Source organism: Thunnus maccoyii, chromosome 11 (assembly GCF_910596095.1).
Source record: "Thunnus maccoyii chromosome 11, fThuMac1.1, whole genome shotgun sequence".
Classification (NCBI taxonomy): domain Eukaryota; kingdom Metazoa; phylum Chordata; class Actinopteri; order Scombriformes; family Scombridae; genus Thunnus; species Thunnus maccoyii.
In genome coordinates this window covers 29,989,327-30,008,861 of record NC_056543.1, presented here as the reverse complement: position 1 = coordinate 30,008,861, position 19,535 = coordinate 29,989,327, and the positions used below count along the sequence as shown (strand labels likewise).

The 19,535-nt window shown below is 39.1% G+C and overlaps 1 protein-coding gene across 4 annotated transcripts in view; it reads right to left on the bottom strand.

The window, feature by feature from the left end:
- adcy5 (adenylate cyclase 5) overlaps positions 1-19,535 on the bottom strand; it is a 94,777-nt gene that overhangs the window by 13,264 nt on the left and 61,978 nt on the right. For all 4 annotated transcript variants that reach the window (XR_006098668.1, XM_042425448.1, XM_042425450.1 and 1 more), the window contains exons 5-10: positions 17,008-17,135; positions 15,614-15,772; positions 15,368-15,509; positions 11,228-11,365; positions 7,273-7,295; positions 1,542-1,701 (exon numbers count right to left, since the gene is read on the bottom strand). Coding sequence is in view for 3 of the 4 variants with exons in the window: in XM_042425448.1 (XP_042281382.1) it covers positions 1,542-1,701; positions 7,273-7,295; positions 11,228-11,365; positions 15,368-15,509; positions 15,614-15,772; positions 17,008-17,135 (750 nt within the window). In the remaining variant the exon portion in view is untranslated. The remainder of the gene's footprint in view (positions 1-1,541; positions 1,702-7,272; positions 7,296-11,227; positions 11,366-15,367; positions 15,510-15,613; positions 15,773-17,007; positions 17,136-19,535) is intronic.

Below are 19,535 nucleotides of genomic sequence, written 5' to 3'. Positions count from 1 at the left end.
AGCATCTTAACATCTGACACCAGACCTTCTGTTCCTCTAACAGCAAACACTGTCTATCCGTAACAGATTAGAATCAAGGTCACTTTATTTGCAAAGTGCAAAAATATAAAAGGTATGACTTAGATATGCAGTTGCAAAGACAAACCTTATGTTTTGTAATTAATACTTACACATGACACATGGTAAACATGTAGCAGAGCTGTAGACGTGACACTCGTGACTTGAACTCAGGTCAGAATAAACTTAAGAAATAAGAACTTCATACCTGACTGCTGTGAGATGTGACTTTTGACCTTTCTCAAACATTTTTAGCTTTGTTCTCACAACAGTTGCAATTTCATGAATAAAGTCATATTGTATTCTCAAAATTACATCTGCTTTTTCATAACATTACAATCTCTCTCTATTTGGATGATGGTTATTCTCAGTGGCCTTCGTGTTTTTGACTCTTGAGATTTGACTCCCTCAAAACTTTTAGACTTGAATGTTTTGCTTTCAAGTCAAATTTTGACCTGGTAAAATCTCTGAACAATAAAAATAAATCAAGATAAGATTAAATATTTGATTATTTCATAAAAAACACAAGAGAAATGGTTCTGAGGCTACAGTACTTCAGTTTGATGGTTATCATTCAGACTTGAATGACTATAGTCCAAATAATACAAGGTTTTTGAGGTTGATATTGGAGAGTCCTTTGATGAGGATTCTTGGAACTTGGTTCTTGAAGAATTGTGATAAACATTTGTGAAGACATGTACTGAGGTTGACCCATGCCCCAGCCTCTGTTGCTTTCATTATGACCATTCTTTTTTGAGCAAGTCTCTTGTGTGTCCCTAAACCTTATGTAGTGTAATACTGAATTGCTGGAGAACTTTAAATGCTACTTTATGGGTTGAGAAAAAGTCTTAAAAAGCTAAAAACAAAAGGAGCTCTAAAAACCCACTGAAAGAAAAAAAAAAAACACTGTCACAGAGCTTAACACAAAGCTGCTTTTCTTATTTCAAGAGTACTTTGACTACTTTGATAGACGTGATACTTGGACTACTGATAACTATCAGATAAGGACTGGTGGCTGAGTCTCAAAACCGTTACTGCCCCGTCTAGGCCGATCAAACTGAGGATCTAAAGGACGCAGGACACAGAGGCAGAGATGATCTCACCCAAAACAAACTGGAGACTCACAAAAAGTCTTTCTGATCTGCTCTAAGTCTTCACCTCCTAACACTTTTACCACGGCAGAGAGAGTGATCCAAACTTAAAAAAACAGATTTTAACTCTTTTCCCCACACTCTAACCTTTTCTTCTTAACCTGTCCGTCTGAAGCAGTTTACTTCCTCTTCTTTCCTTTGGTAGCCGTCTCCAGTCAAACCCCAGTTCCTCCCTCTCTATGTTACACTTTGCTTTGACTGACCTCCTCAAGGGACAGAAGAGAGAGAGCAGGGGAGAGCTTTTTCTGCACAAGATAGATTGCTTGTCATGGCCAATTACTTGCTGCTATATTGGCAGTGTGTGTCGTTATGTGTGTGTGTGCACATCCTAACCTTTTTCTCCAGGTCAGGCTCTCTGAAGGTGAGCAGGAACCTCTTGACGTGTTCGGAGCGCAGACGGTCGATGCTGCGTGCATCAATGGCCCGGCCCAGGAACTCATCCACCTCGTCCTCTGGGTTTAGGTTTTCCTGCGTGTTTCTGAATATGAAATGCCTGAATAAGACAAGATGAGACCAGGTGACATTTATATGTCAGGACGACTGGAAAGGCTCTTCAGTCTCTGCTGTAGCTTAACTTTTTTGACTACAATGTCTGTTTTCTAAGGAGAACTCTGAACACCTGCAACCGAGCATCTAATGAGTGGGAACAACTGCAAAAGAAACAGAAATCTATAATTATCGTATGGTCACCTGAACAACCTACCCTGAGGTGCAGTGACATTTAGCTAATCATATGCAAAGTAAAAAAAGGGCACTTGACCTAAAAGACCGCCACACTCTTCAATCACAAAAGACACTGATAAGCAGGTTCATCTTGGACTAATCACCAAATCTGCAAAGTGTCATTTAAATTGATTGAAATTCTCCGGCCTTTGTGACAGGCGCTAATCAGCTGATTGAGATGTCATGCTACTGAGATCGCAGTGATTATACGATTGTCTAAGGCTGCTGCCGTTTTTTCGTCCTCAAAAATGCGTCCTTGATGAGAAAAAAGTGAAAAGAGGGTGAATGAATACAACAGCACACAGAGTAAATGCATGTGATGAGGTGAGAACTTGATATATGTTAGATGGGTCTTAAAGGTAGAAAAAAATGAAAATGTTCAACTTTGGTTCAAGTGGTTGTTTTAAAAAAAGACAGCAATGCATAGGAATATAAGGCATTTATTAATGTGAAACCTTGTATAATGGGCTCCACCTCCTAAAGGGTCATCTTTAATGTCTGTAGGAAACATTAAATTCCATTCTCAAATGTTATTCGACATCAACCCTTGATCACAAAGCCATGTTATGCCTTATTACTGAGGCGTTTCGTTGTGGTTGGTGTCGTCTCAGCAGGTCTGGGTTTGTCTTAGCTTAGCTGTAGTTAACTGCAGTGTTGAGCAGTGCGGCCTGGCTCGGGCCGTGTTGTAGATCTGTAGTCTTTGCAGTGGTGTTGAACCATCGGTGAAGAGGAGTCAAGCCATGTTTCAGGCTGCTCTGTGAAAGAGTCTTTCTCTCAGCTTAACCCCCAGTTTGGGCTGTACTGCTCTCAGCAAGCTGGCCCAGATCCAGTTTAAGCGTCGCTATCTCCTTCAAAGTGATGTTTCAGTTTGAGTTTAGGATTCAGGCTTTCGCTGGCTTCTTGTAATCTTAGTTTAAAGCTGAAAAAAGTTTAAGTTGACTACACTCAAATCTTATTCAGTAGCAGATAAACTCTGTGAGAGCTGATGTGATTTCAAAAGCAAATACTATTCATGGAAACATGAGACTTAATGTTACAAATTAACAAAAACAAACTGAACTTGTTTCGATAAAAGACTAAAATACGCGCTTACTTGGTCAAAAAACAAAGAAAAGAGATGTCTTAGAGGAATTGTGGCTTAGCTCATGAGTTTCTGTAGACTTTCTATTTATAATTTTGGTCAAAAGGGGCGGAGTTTTGTGTTTTAAACGATTTTGCACCGGATTGTTGACGAATATTCATTTTCTCTGTTTTGGGGACTATTCAGGTGTGGCTGACTTTGACTTGACATGGTAAATTATTTTACACTGGGGAATTAAATTTTGAGTTTTAAATGCAAATTTCACACTTCAGAGTCACTATGTCTGAATACTTCATGTCACATTGTAAACAATATAAATGGACTGCACTTATATAGCACACTTCTAGTCTCCTGACCACTCAAAGTGCTTTTACACTACATGTCAACATTCATCCATACACACACATTCATACACTGATGGCAGAGGCTGCCATGCAAGGTGCCAACCTGATCATCAGGATCTAATCTCATGCACATTCACACACTGCTGGTGCAGACGTTGGGAGCATTTTTGGGTTCAGTATCTTGCCCAAGGACACTTTGACATGCGGACTGGAGGAGCCGGGGATCGAACCACCAATCTCCCGATTAGTGGACGACCCGCTCTGCCTCCTGAGCCACATATTGTAAAACCATTCAGAAGAACAGTTCAGCATTATACATTCATTTCATAATAAGTCAATCCTTCCTAACATACACATTCATATTAATGCTTCTCCTAATGTTCAACCTTCATTGATTCAACCTTGTCAAACCATCTATACATCTAGTAGTGAAATAAAAGTTTAAAGCAACAATTATGTGATTAGATTAAACTTTCAGAGACATAATTTCAAATATAAATTCAACATAACTCTTACTTCATAATATAAAACATTCAATGTGACTATTAACCTGAAATTCTTCACACATTATGTCTAACATTCCTATTACTTCAGAGAACTTCATTCAATACAACTACTTATCTAAATAAAACGTAAACATTTAGGTGATTTTAAAGTACTATTGCATAGTAACTTAATAAACATTAATTCACTCTTACCATTAAAAAAATTAAATTTGAAGATCTAACCTTGTCAATTGGGCCAGTAATACAAAATGTAACAAAATCAGAAATTAATATCTCCTCAATAGATTATAGCATAGTAATCAAAATTATACCATTATTTATGATTTTTTATAAGAAACATGATTTGATATACATAATGATTAGACATTTAATTCACACCAATTCAGATTTGGCTCAGATTTGCAGAGAGACTCCATGAACGCGACCCAGGAATGTGAGTTAGAGTTTATGACTCCGGTCTTGGGAGATGAGAAAAGGGGTTTTCTGTCCATGTGTTGAGTTATCGGTCCTTTCTCCTGGTTCATTTATGCTTTTAGTTCAGGCTTTAATTTAGTTATTGGTCAGAAATGGCGAAGGAGGTCTGTTCAATCTCCATTTTGTCACAGTGTTTAACTTTGGTCAGTGTCATGTCACGCCAAGAGTGTTCCATGAAAACTAAAAAGCTTCACAATTTAGGATTGCAAAGGTCTTCAGATGTCACTTCACCAAATTTGAAGTTGCTTGGGTTAAATCTCTTGGAGTTCGTTAAAGTACAACGTCTATGTCTATGGCTTCACTTTGCAAATGCACAGTAGATTCAAAATGGCTGACTTCCTGTTGGACTTAGAGTATGACTCCAAGAGGATTTTTTTTAAGTCTGGAGATGTTACATCTGCCTACCAAATCATGTACATATACGTCAAATTTAAAGGTGGGGGCTTTGACATCGGAATTGTCTAGAGGGTGTCCTCGAGCCATTTTGCCACACCCAAACCTGAGACCCATATCAGATATGAAGTTTCACCACTTCTAATGCATGTGCAGCAAAGGTTTGTGAGTTTTCGAGCACCCCTAGCACCTGAAAAACGCTTTAAGTAATTAAAGGGTGCAGTAGAGCCAAGGTGCCACACCCAAGCCCAATTGTGATACTAATCGAAATTCTTACTAGCTCAAACATAGGTGCTAAGTTTCATGAGTTTTTGTGCATCCTAAAGGCCACAAATGTGTCAGTCAAATGGCTGACTTCCTGTCCAGCAAAAAACTTTTTTTTTTTTTTTTAAAGTATGTATTATGTCCAGAATGATGAGAGCAATGATCCCACCGAATTTCATTAACATCCAAGCAACCTTATCTCAACATGGCCCTGTATTTGGGGGTGCTATCGAGCCTGCTGGACACACCTGAGCCCAGTCACTACAGAACTTTGCAATTTTCCCCAGTTCTGATGTGTGTGCCAATATTTGTGAGTTTTCGAGCATCCCAAGTCCTTCAGAAATGCAGTGGCGTAGGGGAATAATAATAATCTTTACAAAAACAATAGGTTCCTCACACTTTTGTGCTCGTGCCCTAATAAGAGTTCTACAGAGAGATTGTTAATGAAGTGACTTTATAAGACAGACATGTTACAATACAAAACGTTCTTTTAGTAAGACAAAGTAAGGAGAAAAAATGGAGGAATTACTTGAGTCCAATCCACAATAGAGATGTCCTTAAATTGAGTCTCAATCCTTGTCATTTAAGGCCTTAATATAGTGGCATAGAAGAATTTTTGTAGCAGTCTAAGAGGCATTTTTCACCCCTGAAATGCCTTCATTCAGGGTATGCTTCACCTTCAGGGTCAGAGATGATTTTCAGAGTCCTCATAAATGGACTAAAAATATGTGACTGCTCACTGCAACAAGCCTCTGAATTCACCAGACCACTCAGCCAGATTTCCAAACTAAGCTGTGATATCATATCAAGTGATACCTTCTAGCAGAGCATGATAAAAACACAGCATGTTCTTCCTCTCCACTCCAAAAAATATGTCGGTCTGCATAAGAAGTATGATCTGTGGTGTAGCCTGGAGCAGAAGCTGTCAGCATGGACGCTCCGGCTCTGTGTGATGTCAGAATGAACTCACAGATACAGAACAGCATGGGAGGAGAGGAGGACGACCACTTCTTAAGAAATGACTGCAGTGCTTTGATCACTGACAGCCTGTGGCTTAAACATCCCCTCCCTGTCTTTTATAGATTGTAGCTGAGACAGTCGTCATTGCACCACATTATGAATATCTATCTGACAGTGGTAGACCTCAAAAGACGACATCATCCATGAATTGTGACAAAATGAGGACACTTTCTGAAAAAAAAGACTGAAGAACATTCGTCACAGTTACAACACTGTTTCAAAGGTTGGTCACATAAGGTTAAATGCCTATTAGCGGCATTTATCGGGTATAAAGCCTGCCAGGCCATCAAGACGTTTATATCTGGGTTTCCATAGCAATGTGAGACAACTGATAGGATTCCAAAGAGGACAAATCATGAACAATCTCAAATTCATATCAACAAATGATAAAGAAACTTCCAATGATACAAACCAGACAGTAAAAAGCTTATATGAGCCACTTTAGCTGTGTTGCAATAGTTTCTTTTTTCAGTGAAAACAATCATGGTTACACAAGACCACTAGACTAAAAGGATTCCCGTTCACAACAGTGATTTCATTACTTAAAAGTCCTTTTTCATCAAGTTATTTTGTGTACTGCCTGTATTTCCCTAGTCCTGCATCGATGAACACAACATGGCCAAAAGTATGTGCATGGCTAAGTATTACGTCCTTATGTGATTGTTTGTGTCCTTGTTTGTGGGTATTTATATGCCGCTGTAAAAATCTTCAATCTTCTATGTAGGAAGGCTATCTACCAGATGTTGGAACCTGGCTGCAGAAATTTGCTCCCATTCAGCCACAAAAGCATTAGTGAGGTCCAAGAAAGCTGCTCCTTTAAAAGCTGCTGCATCCTCTAGGTGCTCAGTAATCAGGTACACAATGCATTAAATTTACAATCTGTGCTTTGTTTCTGCTTGTAAACAAAGTGGTAAATGTCTAACGGGTATTTACATCAGCCATAAACAGCAGCAACATAAAGTCTCATAATATTTCATGACCACTACTAATGCTGGTCTTTTGTCAACAGTGTGGAAACAAAGCTAATTCTCAGATGTATTTTAGTACTGTAGATGGATCTTTAACCTGAAACAGTGTCAGACAGGCTTTGCAGTACATCCTTAGAGATCACAGCGATGTCCTGTGACTCAAACTGTGAGTGAAAGTCATTAACTTCACTGATTTTCATCAACAGTGCCATGGAACACAGACAAACAGATACAAGACAGAGAGGGATGAGAGGGAAGACACAATGCTATGGAGGTTCAATAACTACTCACTTGTCCTTGGGGTCTTCAAAGCCCTGCAAGACAGAAAAGAGAAGAGAAAAAGCAAAAAAGACAATTAGCTGAAAATTACTGCAACATCTGGGAACTTTATCAGTGGCCTCTCTACATTACTTTATCCCACATTATCCCATAAACAAAACAAATCAAATGTTGAGATCTATCTGGTGATTGACAGATAATATATTTCAAAATCTTTTTAATCCTTTGAGTCATTTATCAAGGAAAAATACTCTTCTTTTAGTCCAACTTCTCAGATGTGAAGAATTTGTTTTTCTCTTTTATATCATTGTAAATTAAATACTTATAACTAAGGCACTTGAGCCACCCAGTCATCCATCTATCTGAGTGTGCATCAGTTTGTTCAGTTTAACATTAATTATAAAAGTTCACATTGGCTTTATAACTTTGAAAATAACAGCACTTGGAGGCCTGTTGACAGTGACTCATTTGAGCCAAAGAAAATGAAATGAAACAGCAGGTATAAAGAAAAAAGTTCACTGAGCAGAAAAAAAGTCAAGCAGATGCCTGCTGAAAAATGAAAGAGCAAGCTGTGGTCAACAAGTAATTATAATAAGAAGTAAGTGATTTTTTTTTTTGGATTTTCTGAGGTCAGATTAGGTGAGAAAAAGTAAAAGAAGGAAGAGATGAAAGGTGGGAACGCGCAGAGACAGAGACAATGAGGTTCACTTATTTTCTGTAACATTCTCGTCTCCTCTTCGCATCTGTCTCACAAGAGGTAGCGGTGTCATAAGAGTGTCGATGATATTTTTCATTACGGTGTAAAGTAGATAACAGGAAAGCGGCGTACTGCACATAGTAATCATCCACTCCTCCGAGATAGGAGCAAAACCCTCAGACTGAAAAAGACATTTGCAGGTTTGCTGCTGCTGTTGGTTCAAAAACGGCAGCTGAACTTCAGTATTTAGTATTTAGTTCACACTGTGGCTGAAGAGAGGCTGTCTGACGTCTGTCCAAAGCTTCCTGCCACAGTAGATTCACCAACACTCACACTTTACTAAATGCTACAGCAGCAATATTATAGGAAACCATCAAAGAAAGTCTGAGAGGCAGGTTTGAGTTTCCAAAATAAATAGCTTTACTAATTTGACTGTATTTAAATGAACAGTAGGCATGTTCAGTAATGTATCCACATCTATGTAAGGTATGACAATGAAGTGAGCTAACACGTCTCTCTAGCTCCCTCTCATGAATAAACACAGTAATGTCACTGCTGAGGGAGCACAAGTAGTGCAGCTGGCCTCAATATGCAAAGACTGCAACATGAAAAAGCAGAAGGTAAAAACTAAACATTGTAAATCCTGCTTGTCCCAGTCTTTCCTCTCATGTTCTCAACATATTACAGTTGTCTGCTCAGCTCCATCTGTCTCTGGATGGAAGAACAAGAGAGAATATACATCCGTAACCCTCCTTCCCATTTGTATCTATATTCTCTCTCATGCCCTCTGTGCATCTTTGACTCCTCACTCTCTACGACTCTGTCTGCACAACTTGTTTTATCTCTGGTGCTTGCCGGGTGATTAATGAGCGGTACAGAGATAGAGAAGGAGAGAGAGTGATAGGCAGGGGGAGGAAACAGAAAGGCTGAGCTATAGCAAAATAAAGTTGATGTCAAAAGTGTTACAGTTTCTGCAAACTTTGAAAGAGCTCTTTGAGTCAAGGAATAAAGAACACATTCTAGCGACAAACTCATCAAACGAAGAAAAAACACAGAAGCCGCTGACATGGTGTCAGAACCAGTAATTGAATGTAGTCATCCAGAAAGCCGGGAGATAAACCTCTTTTTGTCTTTAATGCTGACCAGCCTGAGCTGTGGTGTTTCTACTTTTTCAGCCTGGCATCATTTTGTTGTCTTTTTCCTAAGATTTAATGCTGATGTGGTTGGAGTTTCAGTAAGTGCTGCTCTTTTTTTTGTCTATTTAATTCACAGTGGCTATTAGTGATCAAGCTAACCAGCTGCTGTGGAGCCCCTTGGGGGTCAAATACAAATATAAAAAATAATCAATTAAACATGTAATGCAGCAATAAATTGTCATACAACTAGTGAAAATACTTTTTGTTATTTGTCAAAATTCCTCTACAGGCCTGTACTTTATTCTCTATAATTAATGCATTAACAATCAAACAGGACTTACACAGTGGTTATTCTAGACATTGTTATGCCTCCTGTAGGAACAAAATCTAAATACAGTATCATCAAAAATTGTAAGCTCATCCCTCAATAACAAACAATTATTCTCACTATATTTCTCATTACAGGAGCATTCCAGTGGTTTAGAAATGCACTTCCATAAGGTTGGGGAACTTGCAAGAGACATTATAATAAATATATAAATATAAAGATAAGCGCTCGACTCACTTCTTCTATGAAATGTCATGCAGTGGTGATAGGACTTCAAAACGGTAAAGTCTGCACATCATGACTTATGCAGAAAATATTTTTTAATGCGTGGACATTTTGGGCCGAGGTCTTCCTCAGCGTGGTTAGACCTCACGTATGTGGCAGTAATACACAGACTGACTAGTCAACAAGGTACATCTGGCATAATAAACAACCAATGGCATCAGGAAAGCCCTTACAAATTCACAATAGCACCACAAAGAAATAACCAAATAAAAAATATTCTTAGCCCCCCTGCGGATCTTTACAAAAGATACGTGAAAGAAAAATCCTGATTTAAACTGTTAGGTATAAAGTTTGCAAAACATCAATCCAAAGAGACTTTTTTTTTTTTTTTTTTTTTTTTAAAGATCAATATTGATGCACCAGAGGATATCTTGATATATAGTCCCGAGGGTCGAGTTAAGCTTGAAAAACACCGGAGCCTACATTCCCCATGCTGTAACTTGATAGCAATATCCCTCTCTGGTAAATGCCCACATCTTTCAAACTGCACATCTCCAGTGTTGGCTTTATGTGAAAATGTTCAAGTCTTCAAACCCTGATAACCCTGATGAAGACAAGACATTATACCTTAAAATGATCTGTTTTCTCATATCGAGTAACCTGATAAAACAGTTATACTAATCTGATAAGAATGAATAACAAATTACATTACTTTAAAACTATTTAATCCTTATGCACAGACTTCCTATTCAATCTTTTAATTTTCTACTATGTGACCACCAGGGGGGTCTGTAGGCTGCTATAAACACAACTCAGATTTTTTTTTTGTAATTAGGAGATGAAGTGTGTGTGTGTTCCACAGGAAATGTGAAACTTCAGAGAAAAATTTGCATGCAGCCTGAGTTTTGTCATCTTCTTCCCTATAATAAATACAGTGAGAGAGGTGGGTGGACTGATAACATGAGGACAAACAAGAAGCAATCCTTTGAGTGTGTGTGCGCGTGTATGTGTGTGTGTCAGGTGTGGGTGCATCCATTCACTGAGTGAGTCACTGTGCACAGGGTCAGCTCAGCAGGGAGAGCAACGGTATGTAAATAAAAATCAATCTCCATACGGTCTCATCACTCTGCTGCTCCTACATTTCAAGTTTTTCCTCCAAATCAAATTCAGCCCAGTTTGGAGGACGGGAGTCTTTTTCTCTCTCTCTTTTTTTTTTTGCTGTTCAGATAGCTGTAGACCGACAATTTGCTGTGGTACTCGCTTCATCACGGCCGCCTGCATATTGCTGTTGTCTCCCTGAGTGCCCCAGAGAGCCTCTCAGAGCCAAGGTGAGGTGTGGTGAGAGGTGGAGTGTGCCATGAAGGGCCATCACCGCTGCTTATCAGGGCTGAAGATCAAAGTATCATGGGTATTAAAAATGTGTTGGCTTCATCACCAAATGAGAGCTGAGATGAGATATTGCCAGGAGAGATGCCTGGTTGTTGCACTCTATTAGCATTGACATGCATAATAGCAATGCTACAAAGCAAAAGGTCAGGACACTTTTCTAATAAGAATGACCACTTTTTAAATTTTTCTCACCATCCTCTTCATCTCCTTGGAGATCTGGTTGCCGCCCAGATGATTGTAGAACGGACGGTCAGTCCAGTGGCCGCTGTTGTGGGTGACAGAATTCGTCCTCTGTCGGTTCATTTTGGCTATCATCGCCTTTTCCTCTTTCTGTAAGAGAAGAAGATACAGAACAGAGAATCATTACCTGTACTATTACTGTAATACTCATTACCTGTTGATGGACTAACAAAAAACATAAGACGTTTTGTATCACAGTGCAATGTCACTAGACCTCAGAATGAGCTTGTTCTGAAGGTTCCCACCTTTGAAACCAGGCAATGAAAAAGCAATTAAAAGTTTCTTTTATCCTCAAGAGGATTTAAAGTTAGATCACCTGATTTCTTTGGCTGAATCTACCACTGACTGCACCTATTTGATGGTTAAATCTGCAGATCTTTAAGGAAAAGACATTAAGCTCTTACCACCTATTCTTATATTTAAATGTATGTATTGCTGGTTCAGTGCCTTTTGAAAACAGTTTTCTTTTATTTAAGTTTCAGTTTTGTATGTTTTAATGTTTGTTTTGATGCTTGTTTGGTTTTTTTTTTGTACTTAAACCTGCCGTATGGAACTTTTGTCTCCCCCTTCTGGCAGTGAGAGTAATTACACAATCGCTGTCGACGTCATCATTGCAGACACCTCATGCTTTTTACGTGAGCCAGTCCCTGCCCTGGCGATGCAACTCGGTTAGGGTGCACTGAGGACAGTCCGTCCCAGTCGATAGTCACAAACCAATCATTGCTGGTTGACGTGAAACGCATCACTATCGGTGCGCCAGTTTGGGAAAGTCACCACAGACACCAGATTTAAAAACTGTGGTATACTGCAAAATACAGAGAGATTTATCTGGCGGTGACAGACTTAATCAGCATTGTGTGAACTCGTTTGGCAAAGGCTTGAATGTAATGGATGTTCATTTATATGTAAAAGTCCTGCACTCCAGCTTTAAAATTGTTAATGTAACAATTCTGCCTTTATAGTCCTGTGAACAAAGGGAGCCCATGCAAAAGAAATAACCTCAATATATTGGTGGTGAAAGGCATTCTGTTTGTATTCATGAAAGCATGAGAAATTTACATTTGAAAATTATTCACTGTGAATAATTTTCATTGGGACTATTTCTTCAGTGGGAAGTAGTTCCAATGAAAAGTGTTCACAACAGGATCGCTGGATAAACCAGAACATTATTTTTAGAGAGAAACAATGGACATTTGAGCAACACCAAATTTTAATATCTTAAAATCTGGGCAAGTAAAACCAAAAATATCACATTACTATAGGTAAGAAGGAAAGGTAAGACAGTTTTTTTAGTAATATGGGTGAACTGACCCTTTAATATGACAGAAACAAATGACAAACGAAGATATTGTGCAGTATATGGAAAATGGGTGAGTTATGCCACCCCTCTTCTCTGTTCTTTATTTAATGTTCTTGTGTTTATGACAACAGCTGATGTACAGTTTTCATCCCAATCTCAAATTTTCCAAAGACAGCTGGTTGTGTCGTATCATGCGCAAATTTGAATGCAAAAGTGCAAATGGCTTGCAAATGGATTTCCAACAGCAGAGTCGCAGCGGCTTCACATTATAACTCCACACAAAAATGTGTATTTCTTATTACTTCAGTTGGATGTTTAAGCTTCACTGTGCAGAATGATGTATGTGCAGAGTTTGACACTAGACGGCTGTTTTCACATTCATCTGCTCTAAGTGGAAAGTTTCTCTGGGAGCACTTTAAATCTAAGTTTAAGACGTGTATCTATGAGCCTGATTTGTGACATCACAGGTAATTTGGAGCCAATCGTGGTCTAGTATGCAACTTACAAACCCCCAATGCACATACATGGACTTTTCAGTGAAGTAAGAAACATCTTGCGTTCAGCAGTTAAACTTTTTAAATGAACAATATCTGTATATTCATAGATATGTATCATTTTCATTGAAGGAGAAGGAGTAATTTTAAATTTGAAGAATTTCTAACTTGGTAATGGAACTTTTTTGTGGAAAACCCATATCAGGGACATATTGTTCAAAGAGGAGTATTTTTTTATTTTTTAAAACATGTCTGGATCTTTAAAAAGCGTTCCTGAAGATCTTAATGATTTTACTTTGTTGTTCACACTTGACAACTAACTAGCCTGTTCCTGAGGTTTTGCCTCAACAATTAGCTTTATTCCCTGGCAACACAACATGACAAAACAGAAACGGCCAAAACCCACACAGAAGCAGAAAAACATGGAATACCCAGCAGCTGCAACTGTGTTGCTTTCAAAGATGGTTTCTAGTGATAGTATCTTGAACTGTTTTATTTCTTGCAGATCTGAGATTAGAACGGCATACTTGCTCTAGGATGTATTCTTTAAAAATAAAAATTTGGAAGCTAACTAAAATAATTGGACCGTACAATCTTTCCTCTGTCTCACAGCATGAGCAGCAAAATGAGAGGAGGATACCACTTCACATGACATGCTATCTATAGTCACAGCTTGTGATACTGCTGGAGGACAGAGACAGCTGATAAAAGCAGTCCAGTCATAAACACACTGGGGCTCATGCAGTGAAGCGGAGACAAACTCATTCCTCTCTGAAACACAGTTCACATGGGACAGAATACCCGTTTATAAGCAATCATATGTGCAATATGTACTGGCCGTGTGTATCTTAAAATATAGCTCTATCAGTAACAGCACTATAGCTTTGGTTATAATGATGCATCAAAAATGTCAAGTTCTTAGATTCAGAATAATTCAACATCCACACAAAGAAGGTCTCAGTATATTTTTGGAAAGTTACATTGTGCTGTTTCAAGCCTTAATAGACACGTACCGTCAGCTCTTGGATTCAAAATAATAATATTCATTACATTAGAAGTACTGTCAACTGTAGCTATTGCAGCTCCACATGTACTGTATGTAAAATAGTTAACGCTCAGTGTTTTCAGTTTAATGATTCGTTACCAAGAATACAAACATCTTGTAGCAGTGGTTCAATGTTTCCCAGATTTTATGTTACCAATCATTAAAGTTGTCATGTTCCCTGCTGCCAGTGGATGCTTTTCAGCACATTTTTGACTACTTGTACACTGGGCCCTATGGGAATGAGGACAGCTCCAAAAATGCTTTCACTAACAAAAATTGAAGGGAAAAAAAGGAGGGAAAAATGCAAAAGTTGCTGTTTAAGCTGCAGATGAATCCCTAAAATGAATCCCCAAATAATTAAGAAACAATAAGTGATGAAACTACAGACAAAAGCCCCTTTCATACATGCACTGCAACCCTGAAGTTATCCAGATATCACCCAGAGGAGCTGTATGTGAGAAGGCAAATGTCCGAATCAGTTGGACCAGACATTAAATGGACTTTACCCTGCCAGCTCCCTTGTACAAAGTCCATATAATGTCCGATTTGTTCCCATATCTGAATAGAGCAGTGAATTTTCTGGAGAATTCACAGCATGTGAGTGGGCGTGTTTGATGATATTTCTATCATGCAACTGGCACAAAACCGAAAGAAAACAAATATCTGAGGGTGAAGAGGAAGGGTCATTTACATGAAGACACCAACAAAAATGTCTAACAAGATTCAGGAACTTCTGTCAGTAAGGGCCGACACCGAAATCATTAGACAAATTCAAGGAACGGCAAGAGACTTGGTTGTTTATGACCAAATTATGAACTGCAGTGTACTTTTCACATCATGTCCGGCCTCCTGAACGCTCTACTGAGGCACCCCCCCTCGCCTAAACTAAACAGAATATTCCAGTAGGTGAAAACACGTCTGACACGGACAATCTCCTGTTGTATGCTACATGTGTGAAAGAGCAACTCCGGATATTGTACAGAATTCATATGAGAAAACAGCATCAAGGTTTGCATTGCTGGATGTGTAAATAACCATTACTTGCTAACATGTTAGCCTGCACAACTTTAAAAGGCAAATATGTCGACGGCGTCTTTCTGTCAGCTTATTTTGTAATTATTCTGCCCCCTAGTGGCCAAAAGTTGATTAATGCAACTTTAAACAAAAACCTAAATATGGTTTATCTGTTTATAATCACACTATAGATAGAAAAGTGACTCTGCATTGTGGACAATAGTGAGGACTACCCGTACCCGTTTCTGACTGCATCCCACAATGAGGTAGGTTTCTATGTTGTTCTTCTTTAGGTAGGGATTTCTTTCTCCCCCTGCTCCCGGCTCCACATCATAGTCACCATTCAGATAATTCAGAGTGGCCTTGGTGATATGGATACGTCTGCAATGAGAACATAAAAAACACAACCATAAAAATGTCTGTAACATACTCGGCAGCTCATCCAGTTTTAGCAAAATGTTGAAGTTTATTAGAACTGAACATACCCAGCTTTGCCCCCGGCCTCCATCTGATTGGCTAGTGTGACGTCATTGGACCAGACGTCAAACTGCCACTTCCTGAGTCCCAGAACCCCACAGTGCACCCTGCCGCTGTGGATGCCCACTCTCATGTTCACGTTCACTCCCATCACCTCACGCACCAGCCTGCAAGAAACATCACAAGTTTGTCAAATCATCTTTAAAGGGGTAATCTGCTAAATTACTGTCTTCTATTTTTGCAAACATCTCTGCTGATACACGCTGACTGCTGAGGTGTTTCTGCACTACACTTCCCAGAGATAATTGGTCATCAACTTTATTTAGCACTGTGATGTCTTAATCAGTGTTCTTTATTTTTTGTTTGTTATTGATGAAGTTTCTTTAGGCTATGTTTTTTCTCTTTGACACTGCAACTGGACTAGTCTCTTCACTATGACCTATAGTGTGACTGAAGACTACCTCTGAGTTCATCTCTGCTTTAGCAGACAACTTCAGGGTGCTGGTAAACCATCATATTCTCACCAGTTGAGTATTTGCAGTGGTCTTGCAATGCTTGCCATGCTGCATTAACAGCATTAAAAAGGAAATATCCAGAAATGTAAATAAAATGAAATCCTGATATGCAGAAGCAACATTAGCCCTGTGACAAACTGGTGACCTGAGGGTGGACCATGCCTCTTGTCCTCTGGGCTGCAACAAATTATTATATTCATTAACAATTAATTTTGAATAACTTGATTAGTTGTTTTTATCAAAACTGATGTTTTTAATTTGCTTAATTGCTTGTTATGTCCATCTTACAGTCCGAAACCCGAATATATTAAATGTATAATGATATAAAACAGAGAAAATCCTTAAATCCTCGCATTTAACAAGGTGCAACCTCAGAACATTTGACATTTTTGCTTGATAAATGACTTAAACAATTACTCATTTTATCAATTATCATTTCATTATTATCCCTATGCATGCTGGGATAGGCTCCCATACAGTTCAGACCCCTGCAACTTTGTACAGGATAAGCAAGTACAGAACATGGACAGATGGGTGGATAGATGCAAAAAGAGGATCATGCTAACAGAGCAATGTGGAGCAGATGAACTGATATGGTTTAGAAACCTGCGGTTGGAAAAGTCTAAAGGCATTGAGGAGCATGTGGGCCCAGGAAATGAGTAACAGACAACTAGCGATCAATGTGTCACCCTCAAGCCATGAACTGTAACCTCAACCCTCCCGAGCAGAGTAATGATGAGATGCTGGATGTCAGTATTAATCTCTGATCATTCACAGGAGCAAACCAAGATATGAAAAAGAACACAAGCAGCCACTAGTTCTTGCATTTTACAAATTGCAGTCACACGTTAACCAGTGATGACTTCTTAACCCTGGAGGCAACTTACGAGATAGCCTCTATCATGTCCAACCCCATCTCCACACAGCAGTGGGCGTGATCTGCTCTTGCCTCTGGCAGCCCAGACACGCAGTAGTAGCAGTCTCCCAAGATCTTGATCCGCAGACAGTGGTTCTCCTGTCAGAGAAGAACAACTTACTGGAAATGCACACACGCTCATAATGTTACATAAGGGAATGAGCGTTTACTGTGGTGGGTTTCATAATGGCTTCACTTTTATATTTCTTCGCCTGGATAAAGTACAGATTGTTCTACTCATAAGTCATAAGTTTATTCATCATTTAATATCATTGGCTGTTGTGGGTAGTGAGTTATATCAAATGCAACATAGAGGTTGCCAATCACAAGTATGGAATTTAAATAATATAAGAAGTAAGCAGGCATTTACAACACCCTTGTTTCTGAGGCTCTCAGTAACAAGAAATTAAAGCAGCTCTAATTGAAGTTGTAAATGAAAGGTTTGACACTGTTTTGAGTGCAAATTCAGGAGGCTCATCTCTGCCCAGTTATCACTGTTACAGTCAAAGTGCTCCTACAGAGCAGCAGCCTCACACTGAACTGATATAACAGCTACATGAGTTGCATATTTTACCTGCAAGACTCATGTTTTAATGCTGTTGAAATCTTAGAGACAGATATTTCAATACCAGGACACGTTTTGCAAAAATAAAACTATCTGCACTACCCACTCTAGATAAGTGAGAAAATATCTTATTTGTAAAATTTAGGTGAACTGACCCTTTAAATAGATATTCAGCCACAGAGCTGAATATTTGCAGCTTCTAACTGCTGTGAAGAGAAGACGCTGTATCTGCAGATATGAATTGTTGCATAGAAAAGGAAAGCAAGATTTCTACAAGAGCTGTGTCTCACTATAGACCTCTTAGCAGTGTGTGGGACGGTCATAATACGGTTTGTGTGTTTTTCTGTGTGTGTGTGTGTGTGTGTGTGTGTGCTCGTGGATCCGGAGGGCTCGGGAGAGCACGGTGTCTCATGATAGCCACCTGAGTATCTCTCTAGCACATGGCTCTGGGAAAATACAAAGACACCCACTGTGTAAAGAGCACAGACAGAAAAGGCGTGTGTGTGTATGTGTGTGTGTGTGTTTCTGTAGTGTGTGCATGCATGTGTATACACAGATACAAGGTACATCTGGCATGGACATAAAAGTGTCAGTAGCAACGTTTCTGGTTTATAATGCCATTGTGCCTGTTTCACTCATAAATATTGATTAGTGCCTCATTTCACCTTTCATAAACAAATGACATACATCGAGTGTAACCTGAACAAACATTGAAGTGTATTGGATAAGAAAAAGAAAATATCAATATTCATGAATGTGCCATTTATGAAGCTGTGGCTCAGAGATTTATAAACAAGTGTCAGTTTGGAGAATATGACAGATGTGGAGTAGATATTCTGGAGCTTTAAACATGGGAACTCAGTGCACACATCCTTGTGTGTGTTAGGATTGGTTGATATGAATTTCATACCTGTCTTTTAGTCTTTTAGCTGACTTTAAGGGCCCTGAAATGCCATGCATCATTTGGAAAATAACATTTTAGTAGTTTTCAGTTCTAAAACATGAAATCTAGGTGTGTTGCTATCCGAGTGATTCCACAAGTTCTATCTGTCTCAATGAAACAAGGTCCAAATAAAGTTAAGGACTATGGTTAAGACTTTGGTCACACACTTCTCTCCATTTTGTCTTCTGTCCATCATCGTGTTTCTAAAACCATCTCCAGAGCAGATAAACCTGGAAACGCTGCTCACTCCTTTTAGTGTGGACTGAGCTTTTGGAAAATGATAATGTTAACCTGCTGAGACATGCAAACTCAGTTGGGGGATGTAGCCAGCTTTAATGTGGACACAGTCCAAGTGAGAGACAACCATGGGTCATGCATATACCTGATATAAACCATGTCATTGCTCACCAAATATTCCACAGCTTTGGAGCCGGGTTGGGTTTGAACAAACTGATGAAAGGCGAGAGAAGCTCTGTTGTAAACCTGCCACAGGTCAGCTGCAGTGTCGTATCAGTATTCAAATCTGTTACACCTTGTTCACACTGGCTGCATCAGTCTGTTTATTTGCTCTTCAAGTCCCATTCTTAATGCAGCACTGTTCCCCTCCTGTGGTGACAGCTAAATTGAATTTCATGTGCTATATATTTGTCTGATGTCCATCTCAGCACCTCCTCTGTCTATTTATCTAAAATATCATGTTGATTATACCCCTGAAGAACAAAAAATATGTTGTGAATTATCAGCACTGTGTTACCAGTGTTTCAATAGTACATTAAATATTCTTGCAATTGAGATGGTATAAATACCACAAACGCCTCAAAACCTTATTTTCCATGCAGCTTCAAAAGAGCTTTTCCTCCTCGAGCCCTCCTCATGCACAGGAGGTCCAAAACAGCATGTCCTCCTTCATGCCTCCTCATGTACAGGAACATGAAAAGAGCCTTTCCTCCTCTAGTCTTCCTTGTGAATAGGAGCTTCGACCTCCGTATAG